This window comes from Wyeomyia smithii, chromosome 2 (assembly GCF_029784165.1).
Source record: "Wyeomyia smithii strain HCP4-BCI-WySm-NY-G18 chromosome 2, ASM2978416v1, whole genome shotgun sequence".
NCBI classification, from domain to species: Eukaryota; Metazoa; Arthropoda; class Insecta; order Diptera; family Culicidae; genus Wyeomyia; species Wyeomyia smithii.
In genome coordinates this window covers 109,080,036-109,095,930 of record NC_073695.1, presented here as the reverse complement: position 1 = coordinate 109,095,930, position 15,895 = coordinate 109,080,036, and the positions used below count along the sequence as shown (strand labels likewise).

The following is a 15,895-nucleotide window of genomic DNA, read 5'->3' as shown; positions in this document are numbered from 1 at the left end:
CTAACCTGGAAAGGAAACCACAGCTTCTGGGCGACAACGGCTTTGCATTGTTTGTGTGTGTTTGTATGTGATATTGAAGTACTGTGGCAATAAGTTTAACCCTGCTGTAGAAATCTGTGAAAATCCGGGTCAAACGGATATTGAAAGCAAATCAATCAAGCGCATCTCCAGAGAGACCAAGTCGGAAATTCCTACGGCTTGCTTCCCAGTGGCAAAGCTTTTGTACCGTCGCGCCGACCGCCGCGACAAAGAAAAGAAAGAAATTTCGAGGGGAAAATTGGGAACCGTTTTGCGCTGGATTTTCCTTCAACAGTTTTATCCTCAGCTCGGGGTTCTACCAAGCCAACTTACAACCCTTGAATGCCAGCTAGCTGGCGGGCCCGACTGAAGAAAGGATTATTCACGGTAGAGTGGAAACTTTTTCGCTGGAGCGTTATAAATTGCGTTTGCAAAGCGCTAACAGCAAGAGCAAGAAACTATGTTTTGTAATGACCCAAGAGGAATAGATGTTCGCTAAGGTATAGTTTCTTGAAGTCGCGAATACAACAAGTTGCCAGACAAACTTACCGTAACAATATGCAACTCCTTCAGAGTTGTTTATGTGCACTGCGGATCATATTGTTTCCATAACCGTAATCAATTACGATGAGAGCTGGGAAATATTTCCGTTTTGAAATCATGTATTCTTATTCAAAATTGTTTTTCAATGTTTTATTTTTAATATTAAAGGTTATTATACTACAAATTCAAATTAATTGAGTATGTTAATCATATAATTCACTTCAATGTTGTGACATTATTTGTCATAACAGTTATTATGTTTGAAAATCTATGAACAAATGCAAATTTTATGCTAGTGTAAAATCAATCAATTCAACTTTTTACTTAACTAAATATGTTACCAAATAGGTGTAATTTTCCTGATGGAAATGAAATTTGGATCAATTAGGAGAGTCGTATGCTATGATATTGTTTCAAATTGGCAAGTGCACGTAAATAACGATTCGTTCGATGCTAATTCACCATAGACTACAGAGTAAAACTATGTTGGATCATTTGTAGAACAAAGCTCACTACAAAACTGTTGCCCAAATAAAATTACAGCAGTGTTCAAACCAAACATCCCGCACGATTTTTCTAAAATACAGGCACATACACACATGCACACAATCCTGCCAAAAACCACAGCCACAGTGCATTAGTTTCACAATGTGCAGCCTAGCAAACCCGATCGGCAAACTAACTTCACCCAAGTGACTTTGTTTACGGGCGTTCGGGAAAAGCGACCATCAGTTCGCGTGTGGAAATGCAAATAAATCAAATTTCAAACACTCTGTTCTCCCATTAGCCAAAAAATCCCTCGCTGGAAAGAGCGATTCCCGCAAAACCAGAAACAATTGATATTTCTGATCCCTATTGGTTTTTGGAGCTGGTCGTTTGCGCTACATCAATTTACGAGCATATAGGTGTGTAGACTTACGTTGGATGCAGTACCAGTTGATGCAGTTCAATTTTGCAGAGGATCGAGTTGCAAATTTCGTTCTTCGATACACGCAGTTTCATTACAGCTATCAATGCGAACGCTTTGATACCTCAAAAGAAGAATGTTTTCAGCAGGTTATTTCTGTGGAAGAATGTGTGGTGGAATAATCAGCGACGGTTGCGATTCCTTGTTTTGACTTTCTGCTGGCATGGCAGGACGATTGCCATAGATGCATTAATTCATTCATGGCTGAATGTGCATCGTAGCCGTACTTTATTTACGGCTTAATGCATCAGTGACAGGCCATAAATTGAAAATCCGTTTTTCGCGCTCAACTAACTGAATCGGTTGTCTGCCAAAAAATAACACAAACGATTTCTACACCTGTGAGTGGCGTGTGCAGTTAGCAATTTCGACCCATTTTTTGAATTATCGAGCAAGCGATGCGTGTTTGGTAACAGATTTACAACCAAATAACTCGCTCAACATTGCTTTATCATGCAATCTGTTCTATAACAAATTTTACTTAAGCTATAACCAAAAAAAAAAAAATATCAACCTTAACCGACAAGTATTGAATTCAGTTCTGTATTTGTTCGACTCATTGTGCATCGTGCTGGTATTTTAGTAAAATAAAATATCGATATAAATGCTAAATGCATGCATGAATATGTCATGTGATATGAAGACGAGCTAATTTTAAAGGTTTTGGCATCCATAATGATGTCATTCTACTACATCATTACACTGATCGACAAAAGCGGAATAATGTTGCCCTTAAGCTCAAAATAGCTGCCCCAAAAAATTCTAGTTATTTCCTGTGAATTTTGGATCCCTAGTACATGCAGAATTGCATCAAAATGGGCTCGTCGCTTTTACGTTGGCTTACGGGAAAACTCATTTAAAACTCTGAAAAATTTATCTTCGGTAAGAGCACCAAAATTAACAGGAACGGTTAAAAAGCTATAATCTTCCATTTTTCCTCTCTCTCGCTCGTCCTCTCTTTCTCATCCTCTCTCTCTCAGTCTCTCTTTCTATCTCTCTCATCCTCTTTCTATCTCTCTCTCATCCTCTTTCTATCTCTCTCATCCTCTTTCTAACTCTTTCTCACACCCTATTTCTATCTCTCTCTCATCCTCTTTCTATCTCTTTCATCCTTTTTCTCTTTAATCCTCTCTCTCATCCTTTCTCTATCTCATTCTCTCTCGCTCCCATCCTCTATCTCTCATCATCTCTCTCTATCTCTTTCTTAAATTCTTTCCATCTCTCTGTCATCCTTTTTCTATCTCACTCTCATCCTCTTTCTATCTCTCTCTCATCCTCTCTCTATCTCTCTTTCATCATCTCTCTCATCCTTTCTCTCTCTGTAATCCTCTATCTCACCCTTCTCACCCTGAAAAACGCATAATTTTTATGAAAAACATTAATAACATCGAGTTAAATTTTCTCTCAAAAAGCTCTAAAAGTTGTTCGAGGTGAAACTTGAAATAAAAAAGTTGGAGCTAAAATGTGTTTTTTCAATATAAATCGGTTGTTTTCAAAGAAAGAAAAAAACTTTTTTTGACAAAGTTACTTAAAATTAATGGAGCTATAACATTGAAGAACAAGTTTTTCTTCTATCTTCACAGATAATAAAGTTAGATACTCGATTGCATAAAAAAATATTGTCACCCTTAGTTTTGATTATTTTTCGATAAGCGCTGCCGATTCAATAAAATACGTTCCGCTTCCAATATTGATATGTTTTCTTCTCAGATTGAAGGATTTCAATGTTTCTGATACTTTTGTTCCATAAAAAGACAATTCATAACGATTACAATGGTATAAAATAAAGTGGGACTGATATGCGTTATTTTTGTACTACAGCATGCAAAATAATTCCTTATTAGTCCCAGTCTTCTTGGCCATGGAGATTGAACTAGTTTGTTATTGGTCACAGTTATCAAAGTTGTTTGTTTTCCTGGAAGTAAAGCATTTTAAGAAGTGTGAAAATATTGTTTAATCTTGTGCAAAATGTCCTCGTTAGATGTGATACGTGCTTTTTACGCGATAGCTCCGTTGAAGATTGTCTCGGTTTGATCTGGTTATTTTCGATCATTTCTAATTTATTTATCGTTTTGTTTTAATTAACATTAACAAAAAAATATAAAGTGTTGTGGAAAAAGGCATTCATGCTTTGAATACAAACGTTATTTTCTATAATCCATTGTGGGACTGGTATGCGACTAACCTGATATGTTTCGCAAATTTTACTGAACAAACTATGTTGTTTTTCACATTTACTTTGAGAAGCGTTGGCGATTCTATCCGCTGATGCTAATAACTCAAAATCGACGAAAATGCAGATAAGACTGATATGCGTTTCACGGCAGTTTATTATTTGTAACAACTTTGTAGAAGAAAGTTTTTCTCTAAAATATTGCTATAGAGCTCTAGACCCAAATTTCCCCTAGATTTGGTTTCTGGACCATTGTGTATTGTCCACAGCAGGGAGAGGGAACTCATCGTGATCGTTAACTCCCTAAGGGCGAGCAAGGGACCAGATGGAATCCTTAACCTAGCAGGACAGGTAGAAGCGGCAGAGTTTGGCCTTACTGCCGAAGGCTGGGAAACCGCCAGGGGACCCATCGGCATACAGCTTATATGCCTGCTGGACACTGCGGCAAGGTGCTTGAGAGTTTTGCGACTCCATAGCGCTTGCGCTCAGGAGCATCCATGTACCGGTGTCGTTGTACAAGATTCTGGAAAATTACTTCTAGAACCGAGTACTTGTTTACAACACGGAGGAGGGTCAGAAGTGTGTCCCGTTTACCGCAGGAGTTCCGCAAGGTTCTATCGTGGGACCGGAGTTGTGGAATGTCATGAATGATGGGGTGTTGAAACTTAAGATCAGCTTTGCAGACGACATAACGCTAGAGGTCTACGGCAAGTCGATCGAGGAGGTCGAGTTGACGGCCGCGCTCAGTATACGCAAGGTCGAAGGCTGGATGCACTCCAGGAAATTGGAGTTAGCGCACCATAAGACGGAGGTCACGGTTGTGAATACCCGCAAATCAGAGCAACAGGCGGCGGTCAGAGTCAGAGACTCTTCGAAGCGATCTTTGAAGCTCTTGGGGGTTATGGTTGACGATAAGCTCACATTTGAAAGTCACGTCAGCTATGCTTGCAAGAGAGCTTTAACGGCTATTGCAGCACTATCTCGAATGATGTCGAATAGCTCAGCGGTGAATGGCAACAAGCGTAAACTATCCTATAAATGTCCCACTTTACACGCACATTAAATAAAATATGTGCATTTTCAAAAAAAAATTGAGATATTAACCTCACTGCGGTAAAAAAGTATTAAATAATTAACAAGGGAAATTCTAGCTCTCTGACTGTTTTCGCCTCGTGATTTTTGTTTCATTGAAATTACTTGGGTAGGGGCTATGCCAAGTCATTCCGTTTAAGTAAGTTTGATCTCATCAACGGTTTTATCGTTGGTGAGACCTTTTAATACGACCTTGAACGGCTTGGCGCTCTTAGTGTCATATGTAAAAAAATTATACATCTTTTCAGTTGAATACTGAATAAGACGATTACGACTCTTTATAGAGTCGGCTAATAAGCGGCATTCGCCTACGACCAATTTGACAGGTAACTTTAACTTCAGAAACGAACGTTGAAAAAATTGTTTTAATTTTTTAATTTTAATTAAATAGTTATCACCAGGTTTGATATTTGTTGAGACTCTTGAATGAAAGTGAAAAAAAGCATCCATAAACGTTATTTTTTTACAATCCTTTCAAAGTTCTCCCTTCCCGCTTTTTGCATGGAATTGAACTGTCGAAACACCACATTATTTTTCATGCGATGAAAGCAAGACAACAAAATCAGTTTATCAGTTAAGGAAGATTGTCAAGGCATCGGTCAGTGTCAGTGAAAAAGTGTTTCGGTGAGGTTTATTTTGGTTGAGTGGACTGTTTGTTTTTCTTTTTCGCTTTGAAGTGAAGATCATTTGGTTGGATTTGTCGTTCAATTTTATTCCGTAACCGTGAACGATGCGCGCAATCTATTTCATCTGAGTATATCAGCACGTTACTAGGACGAAAATCTAGTGTATCTGAGAGAGTGCTGCGATCATTGGAAGTGAAAATTGAAAATGATTGGCTGTAATTTTCGAAGAATTTTGCTGGGGAAAATGACTTTTATCAGCACTGGTTATCACAATAGGTGGAACTCTCTCCTTTTTGAAAGAATTTACATTTTGTATAATTTCATTACTAATAACTTCCATTTCACCAGCTTCTTGCTCAGGCATAATATCAAAAGGATTTTCACTGCAGACACTCGAATTGTCCGAGAGAGAATGCTCTCTCTTTCTCCTCGTAGTGATGCGTGGTTTCTTTTTTCGCCCTGTCATTTCAGGATACGGGTAAAGTTAAAACAAATGTTAAATTAAAAAGTAGGTAGCCTTGACAAAGACTGATGCGAAATAAGTTTCAGGTAGTCTTTAAAAGATGCACTGACAAAACACAAACTTTGAAGTTATAGGCAGTCAAAGACCAGTCCACAAGCAACCGAAAACACGTCTGATCTATAGGACAGTTCATGTTTCCATATTTTGTCTTTCAATAGTCTACTAGATCCCTGCTTTTATTTCAATAGCAACACGATAGTTTTTAAGGGTAAATATGTATAAAACGCCCCCCCGGGCCATAACGCCCGAGTCTATTTATTTGGAAACACACAAAAAATAAGACACGAGACTATTGGGAATCCGTAGTGGGTCATAGGACCAACTTTTCATGCAAGTTTGATAATTGTCACTAGCAGCGGAAAATAAACAAAAATCAATTTTGATTTGAGCTGCTTCAGATCTAATTTCTTGCAGCGTTTCCGTATCTTTTTTTCACTAGCGTATAAAGTTTATTACCTGATATTTGCACTTATATATCTCAAATGAACCTCTAATCAGCTGTATCTAGTGAAGAAACGATAAAAATTGTATAATTTGCTCAAATATTCAATGTTTTCTGCTACATTACAGCTCCGGGCAATATGCCCCACCGCTAGCCGGGCTGATTTGTTCATTGCTTTAGCGTTTGCTTCTGAGACTTCAAGCGCTGTTTCACTTCGCGTGCTGAGCTGCCATATGAAGCTACTGCATGGGGCATATTATACTGCATCTGGGGCGTTTTGCCCCGGTAGATTGGAAAGCTTGCTATTTTGTCATATTTTTTTATAAAATTATGGCGTTTCTGTGTAACAGTAATTACAAAACTAAATAACAGCAGTGCATTACCACCTAAATAGTGTATTCAACTGCATGAAAGATTTGTTGTTTGTGATAAACATAGCTACAATATTGACGATGTTCCTTAGGGGGGGCGTATTATACCTGTTTACCCTATCTTTTTTTTTGCTAATACACTTCTCAGTAATAACAATAATTAAATTTGACTTGATGTAATTGTATTGGATGGCGGGAATGTGATGTGAGAAAGAATAAAGATCAAATGGTTTGCTTTTCTGCCCTGCGTAGACTAACCATAAAGCTCCCCGTCCCCGTCCTAATAAACGAATGGTTTGGGAACGAGCCTTGAATGTTTTCTGCTCATTCGGCGGAAGCAGTCAGAAGAAACACTCAGAACATTCTTGACCCAAACTTTCCAAAAACGATTCGTTCAGTCCATTATCTTTTATAATCGTATTCGTTTACACGCCGATCACATTGTTTTCGGAAGAACACAATAACTGTCAAAAGAGCTTATGAGTTCAGCTCATAACTTGAGTTATTTTGTTTTCCCTCGGAAGAAGGGAAAAAACTTTGAACTCCATTCAAAAACATCCACTTGAAAAGTTCATGACCAGAACGTCCGTCCAATGAATAGACCAAGCCCAATTTCAAAACTAATGAGAAAATATTTGCTGACAACGTGTCTACTTTTGAACTTTCCCGACTGTCTCTCCGCGTAGCGTAGCTCTCGCCCATGGCCAGCAGTATAGCTTTCGAACCCAGTACCTACCGCGGCAGGGGTAAACGCGTAGGAACCGAGTGGAGGAAAAAAGAAAAACATCCGGCAAATATTTTCCATTCTCCCCGTCACCTCACTTTTCATGATAAATTTGTTTTTAATGTATTTCTCTCGTGAACGGCCAGCTACCTATTCCACGTTCGGCTCGCTAAAATATTCATTTTTATTTTCTCACTCTTTCCACTTGCAGGCATCGAGGCCGATCTGTTCTACGTACGGGACGGGGCCATTAACGACTATGCCATCAGCTTCGTGGTTCCGATGAAAACCGGCATTGACGATTTGCAGTTTTCCTGGCAGAGCCGCACAGCGTATCCGGTAAGCATTAGTGCCCCTGTCGTTAGTTTTAGTTTCTCGTTTTTTTTTTTAAACTAACGATATCCTGAAGCTATATGTTACATTAGCAGCTATATTTTCACTACCGTATCAGCTTGGTCATGATGTTTATGATCTTATATAATTATAGAAAATATTTGCATTATGTTAATACATATCATTATTCACATTTTTATTCAGAGTCGAATTTACAGAACATTCAAATTGTTCAACTTATTCACAAACTTGCGAGATGGTTCACCAAACTTAAACATTTTTTCTACGCTCGCGAAGATCCTGTTTGCAGCGGTTGTAAGTTCGTTAAATCCAAACGAGGGCCGATGGAATGCGGTGTGTAGTAGGCACAACGTATGTCAGTAGATCATGAATCACAATTGAATTTAACATTGAAAAAAGGTTGAATTGCTATTTCAAACAAACTTCTACAGACCCTAGAAATATGACACGTTTTTTTTTCTCTATTTGATACTTATTTGCTTCTAAGTATGCGACTTCTCCATTAAAATCATGAAAAGTTGTAAAAACCACCTACCTCTCCACCAGAAAAATCACATTGATTGATTGCAGCAGTGAAAACCTGGAAAATGAGGAAATACCTAATAGGGAATTTACTTTACGATTTTGAAAATCGGGGAGTATCAGGGAGCATGATAATCAATAAGGGAAAATATTTGACCGGGAGGCTATTCTTTTTTGAACGGCCTATTAGCGTTAGAACGGATTCATTCCAGTGTGAAAGGCTGATGCCGGTCCACTATTGTTCGGTTTTATATCTGATTCTTCACTTTTCCCAGCGAAAATCAACGTAGTGCATGTTGCCTGCAGAGTTGATATTTTGGACACTCAGAAGAAAAGAAGAAAACAATTTTATATATAAGGTAATATTGGGGAAAATCAAAGAATATATCTTTTTTCGCCTAGTTCACTCCTTTATTCAAAAAGTTGAGAAAAACAACACAAGATATTTTAACTTTCAGAAAACATTACTAGATTTTACGAATACAAAAAACTTGCATCATATGTTAGTCAATTTTGATTGCCGGAAACTAGTTGTCTACTACTACTCTACATAGATAGTCTATAATGGAGTCAAAAATGAACATTCACTTTTACATTAAACATTACCTTTTACATTTAATTGAGTTTGTTAAAATTAAACAAGCACTTAGTAAAAAACGTTAGTGAGTTTATGTCCACAACAAACCGAAGCGAGTTTATAAGTTGTTTTGTAATTTATAAATACTGTCCAATGTGTGCTTGACTAATCAATACTGATACTGTTTAAATAGTGTTTTTATTTTTTAATAAAGTTTACTTTTTTTCCTTTAACTTTCTTATTTTGGTTTAGTAAAATTGTTATCAAAAGTGTAATTTTTATTTACACCATTTTAGCGTTTTTATTGGTTTCAATTATGATCCAATATGAATATTTTTCCGAAATTCGAATAATAGTCCGAGGCCGGAAACAAACCACAGGCACCATTTTAAATTTCTCTAGAAATTCAAAATGGCGCCTGGGATTTATTGTTTATCCATTTTATTCAATGTGAGTGTTTCCGGAATCTGGATGAGAGAAGCTGTAAATCAACTCCCGACGCTATTTTAATGTGAACTTACACTCCGACTTGCTGTTTCAGAAAAGCAGCTAATATTAGCCTGGCAATATACTACTTAATGTGGGTAGTTTCGTAGCTGGAACTATACTCCAGACACCATTTTGAAATCTTAGATGATGACCTACATTTTTCATAACGAAATTCTCAATCACGTACTTTACTTTGTGGCCCGATAGACCGTTTACCTGTTTAAGGCTGAACGAATTAGAGATGTCCAGTTACTTCTGCCTTGGGCAGCCGTTCTCCAGTCACTTCGTATACCAGCAGATCGTTCATTTTTCTCCACCGCACACATCCACCGAGTGCGAGGCCTACCACGGAGTCGACGGCCTCTTTCTGGTTCTCTGCTGAAGATAGTTTTGGCGGCTCTCTCGTCAGGCATTCTGGTTACATGTCCAGCCTACTGAAGCTTGACTCGTTGTATTACTGTCACCATATCAGCATGTTTGTTTACATGGTGCAAATCGTGATTCATGCGTCTGCATCACACTCCGTCTTCCAATTTACCGCCAAGTATCGATCGCAGAACTTTACGCTCAAATACTCCGAGCACTCGTCGATCAGCCTTCTTCAGCGTCCATGCTTCATGTCCGTAAAGGGCCCCCGGGTGTGTCAGCGTCCTATACAATGCTAGTTTTGTGTGAATATGCAGACTACGGGACCCTAGCTGGTTATGCATGTGAGATTTCGCTGTGTTATGCTGTGCGAAATTTCGCGAAATTTCGAGGTTTCCGAAATAAAATGAAATTTTTATCGAAATTCTACAAAAGAATAAGAATATATTTTTGGTAATTTTTGGTAATTTTTTTATTGATTCATATTTAAAAAGAAGGCCTAGTGATATTTTGAGTATACCACCAAAAATTTTCTGGCACACTGTTTCCAAAGCTGCAAAAACGTGATCGAAATTCTTTTACCCAAAAAGCTTGATTTTGGAGCCACAATGTCTTCAGTAAAGTTATTCCATTCATTATTCTCCATGCTATTGAAGTTGCAGTTTTGTGATTAATTCACATAACAGAGAGAACCGAATTTTACTTTTTTCATTTTGGAATTTAAAAATCCACTTTGATCGGCAAAGTTATATCACATCTTAAAAGAAACAACTTTCTTGAAAACACCATACTTCAATCTACCTACTTTAATGGACTTTTTTAAAGTTTCTATAGATCACCCCTAAAAATCAATTGTTTTCAATTTAACTTTTTATAGCGGTTTTCTAAAATTTTTCAATGTTCTACAATATTGTTTACTTTAACGAAACGATCAATTTCTTCAAAGAAAGCTTATTTTCATCTCACATATTTCTATAGTTATAGGCGAATTCTTCCTAAATTATGTACTAATTTACACAAATTACTTTTAACTCAAAAAAATTGACTTTTGAGCCGCAGGATTTTAAGCGAAGTTGTTTTGTTTATTATTCTCCATATTATGAAAGTTAATATTTGGCGAATAATCTACCTATAAGTGAGATATGAATTTCATTTTCTTCATTTTTGCATATGAAATTTCACTTTGTTTAGTAAAGTTCTAGCGCGTTTTATAAATAACAACTTTGTCGAAGGTACCATATTTCTATCTGTCAATAATATTTTGTGGAGTTTCCTTCAGAATGCCCGTTGAAATATTTTTTCTAATATATCTTTTTGTATTACAATGTTGTTCATTATAATAAAACACACGAGTTCACCGAAGAAAGTTTATTTTTATCTCTTATATTTATTTAGTTATTGCAGATTTTTTTTTAATATTTCACTAATTTACTTACAGATATATACACAGGAGACAGCGAGAGACAAATGCCTATATTTGGTTTGAATGATATTTTATTTATGCTTCAATAAAGAAATAGTTTAGTCTGCAGATATTTGTAGATTTTAAAGATATCTGTTAATTTAATGCGTTTTTTTGTGAATAATAACCGAAGAAATATAAAGGAGAGAAATAAACTTTCTCTGATGAAATTGTTTGTTTAATCATTGTAGAACGTTGAAAAATTGTAGAACCTCACGTCTAAATGATATATTGAAAAAAATTGAACCTATTTCTAAGCAAACATTCGATCGAACTCTCAACTATCTACTTACCAAAGCGAACTCTGTAAAAAATCCCTCAAAATACCAGAACACAAAAATGTCGTTCAAGTACTTACTCGTTGTTATTCATGTTCATTCGTGAATTGTAAAAATTATGAGTAACGTTGCAATTCTTCACGATAACTTGCAATACGAATGTTCTATACAATCAACAACAGTGCTGTACAATTTATAAATTTTATGTTTACGAAATGTGCGTGAGTGGAATAACGAAAAAATATTTTCAGTGCACTGGCTCAGTATAACAACAAACGGTGGGTGTCATTGTGCTGCTAAACCATTCTTTCTTTGATTTGTTTCATGAACAAAATTTACCCAGGAATTTAAGCAAAAACAATAATAGTTTTTTTATTAATCCAATACCAAACGGTAACACACTACATGATTTTTTATACATATTTCACGTAAAATGAATTCAGCGATGTGGAAAACGATATGCTTCCCGTTAACAAGTTTTTTTTTTCACTACACAGTGGAAGCCAACGAGTTTGTTTAAAAAATGCGCTTTATGATAGGCTTTAAAGGGGAATATTGAAAGCATAATAATGCTTAAAATTTTTCGCTTTGTGAATCAAGTTCACCCCAGAATCCTAAAAATAATGAAATTATTTCTTCTTACTTCTTTGTGACAAAACTCAAATCCACATTGGTCATGCAGTTTTAGATACGAACAGCGATGGCAGCTTGAAATTAAATTTACTGAACAAATATTTACTGTAAAAGACGCGGTGGGAGGCGTTGCTAAGGTGGGTAAAGCAACGAGGCTGCTCGAATAGGTCCCGAGCGGAAAATGAAACAATGCCAAATCAACACCCAGAGCATCAGTTCAGAGAGCGAATATCTATGCTATAAAGCTGTGTTATTTTAACCTGATGATCATACTCGAGTGGCAGTTAGGTTTCTGTTGGCGGAGTATGGCGGAGCTACACCTACGTGTTCGAACACCTAAACCGAGAGCAACTCAGAGGGGTCTGTCAGCCACCTGCTATCGAGCAAATGTGCACTTGTCGACGTGGGCTGTTTGTGGAGCTTTCTATGTTAACGTTCACGTGCACTACCATGTTTGTGATTCTGCTGATGTTGCAGTTGCACTGATCTCACACATGGCTTCTCATGGCTGCAAAGAGGAAGAGTTATTACCGAAAGCCCCATATTTGAACGTATCAATGAGCACAACAGAAATATACGTAAACGCTCGCTTATTCGCTCCGGTCATACGGAAATATGTTAACGTTAAACGTAAATGGTGTTGAAGACAATGTTCGATAGTCACGAGATAGCGGATGATACTTTTCTCATTCAAAATTATATGTTCTATAATTCATTAAAATAATGGGAAATAAATTGACAAACAAGTCGAGCCAAAACGAAATACCCGAACCACTTTCCTATTTCAAAAGCTCCTCAAACTTATAAATATTTGAAGGCCCTTTATTGGAACACCTTGCTCTAACTTTACCCTTCGCATTACCGTACCAAAAATTAGTCCTCAAAGACCGATCTAATAGAATTAAATCGAGATCAAATATGTAGACGAACAAGCAAACAGTGAGGCGAGCAGAACATCTTCCTGTTAATAGTTTCCTTTGGCCAACCAATCCCCAGAAAACTATCCCCTCCCAGTGCACTTGGCCCAGTGCTCAAGGCAGAGAAAAGGGACTGGGACTCGGCTACATAATCTGCCAAGCAATTTGCCTTGGGCTTACGTTGATGGGGGTTAAGTTGTTAATTAATTTAGCAGAGATTTTAAATTCATTTCCTTTCAGCTCTCGCTGTTTGATGCAGCTCGTGCTACACCAACCCTCCCACCCACGTCCAGACGGTGGAGGGGCAGTAACGACAGCCGGCGCGACCGGGTTGACTAAATGAATTCACAAATGGGCAATGAAAAATGTGAAACCATGGGCGGAAAGAGCATTGTTACGTGCAGTATCTAGCTGCATATTTGGAGACTTGGTTTCATGCTACTCTTAACCCAATTTGAATATTTGGCAGGTCAAAAAGTTTGCTAGGGCGGCTTTGGGATGAGTGGATGGGCGACTGCTTTTCGTTCGGCTCTGTTGCCTTATAAGTAATTTAATTTTGGGAGCATTTTACTTCGATACGATACCCAACAGGAAGTGACTATTAGTTGCAGAGTCCGTTTGATCTTGTATTTTCCTTTTTTAGGAGGAGGGGTTTCTGGTTATTTATTGCTTGAATGATTTTGCTGTAGATCAGCACTTTTGTTGAACTTTTTGACATCTGTAATCAAAAGTACCAGGAGCTACACTTCAATAAAATTGAAACGAAAGTGAGACTGGTTCGATATCCTGTGGAAATTAAAGGTTCTAAATATTTTTGCCATGCACATCTAGAAGTTCTATACCAATAGGCCATAATATGTATTGCAAAAAATATATTTAAGCTTCAGTTTTTTTTAATTTACCCTTATCTTGTGAAAAATCGGAGTTACAAACTCGCTCGTGTCTTTTGAGGTTTCCAGAGATTAGAATCTTGATGCCAAAGCTGAGAGAGAATTTTTGATTCGAAATTTTTGGAAATCATCCAAAAAGACCGGCATGTGACCATTCGCTCGATTGGCCTGTTAGACCAAATCAGCGCCTGCGATATACTGCTGAAACGGAACGAATTCGACCCATTTTTGAAGGGGATGGTGACTGGTGATGACAATTGGATCACGTACGACAACCTCAAGCGAAAAAAATCGTGGTCGAAGTGCTGTGAACCGGCCCAAACCATCCCCAGCCCGGATTGACGGCCAGGAAGGTTTTGCTGTGTGTTTGGTGGGATTCGAAGGGAGTCGTCCACTATGAGCTGCTCAACTATGGCCAGACCCTCAATTCGGTTCTCTATTGTGAGCAGCTCGACCGTTTGAGGCAGGCTATTGACCATAATCGGCCAGAATTGGTCAATAGGAATGTAGTTGTTTTCCACCTGGACAACGCTCGGCCTCACACATCTTTGATGACCGCCAGAAGCTACGGAAGCTCAGATGGGATGTCCTATCGCACCGGTCCATGCAAAACGCTCTTGGTGATACTAAGTTGGCCTCAAAAGAGGCTTGCGAACACTGGCTGTCTGAGTTTTCTGCAAATAAGGAGGGGGATTCTATAAAGGGGTAATACTGAAGTTGCCTTCTAAATTGCAACAAGTTTGCGAACAAAATGGTGCATATTTGACCTAAATCTGAGTATGTTAAATAAAGCGTCAAATGCGACATTTCTTTTTCTCCTACCCAATATTTGAGAAACGAGTTGTGCTAAATAGATATTGTTAAAAATGATTCCAAATTTTGCAACTTTTTGTCCCTAGTAACGTTGTAACGTTGAATCAGTTATTAATGAATGAATAAGTTGTAATAAAAGATTAGATCAAGCAAGATGACGAGGATGAAACGTACACGTGAACAGTAGAATGATTGAAGACAATATGAATCTCTGAACTGAGTACCAACCCTTAACATATATCCCAGCTGTAACCTGATATAATTGGTTTCTGCTTGCGGTAAAGTGTAACTACTTAGCAGTGTCAAAACATTCTTCTTGCACCATGTCTCCAACTTGTTCTTCTGATGTAGTAGTTTAGACAGTCAGATAAGGAATTTATTAGAGCAAATATATCAAAACCATTCGCGTAAAGTAAACGACATACAGTTGACAGTGTTGTCGCGACTTCGTTGGAATGAAGTGTAATGAGTAGTGGGCCTAAAAGGCACCCTTGAGGAACGCCAGAGAAATCGCAAAAATATCCCGATTCTTTCGAACCAATTTGCACGCTGGGATTTAAATACATCAGCTGTAATCTAATTCATTTTGTGAAATCACCAGAGGTTCTGAATTTCTACTTGTTCCACTTCTACCAGACGGCTTAAGGAACGTTAGCTATATTTGCATGCCTGCTGTTGTACTCGCTCTCGCAAACATATCGCACGACCACTAGGTATATGTATATGTATAAACAATGCAAAAATACCCCAAGGTATACAGGGTTGAATGAAATGGTGACGTAGGACAAATATAAATATTGATTTTAACTCTTGTCCACAATTTTTCGCTACACCTGTTATACACCGTGTATCATACATAGGTATAAGGGCTCCACTTGCTATCGTGTTGAGAACAAGAACAAGAATGAAGTTGAATTTTCTACACAGCGAAGTAGAATCGAGAAAGAGAAACGAAACAAAACACCTTCAATACTACTGAATTATTGTCATGAGCACCAAAAGAAAATTTGTGCTTTTTTAATGCGAAAATTACCCTGGTTTCAGATTAACTAATCTGCGTTAACGATATTGGACCGATAACGGTGTTCGACTGGGTATAAAAGAACAAAGGAACA

At 37.7% G+C, this 15,895-nt stretch overlaps 1 protein-coding gene across 7 annotated transcripts in view; it reads left to right on the top strand.

The window, feature by feature from the left end:
* Positions 1 to 15,895, top strand: part of LOC129725075 (tyrosine-protein kinase Drl) — a 516,531-nt gene that overhangs the window by 344,119 nt on the left and 156,517 nt on the right. For all 7 annotated transcript variants that reach the window (XM_055680488.1, XM_055680486.1, XM_055680485.1 and 4 more), the window contains exon 3: positions 7,691 to 7,818. In XM_055680488.1, coding sequence (XP_055536463.1) covers positions 7,762 to 7,818 — 57 coding nt within the window. In that variant the 5' untranslated portion in view covers positions 7,691 to 7,761. The remainder of the gene's footprint in view (positions 1 to 7,690; positions 7,819 to 15,895) is intronic.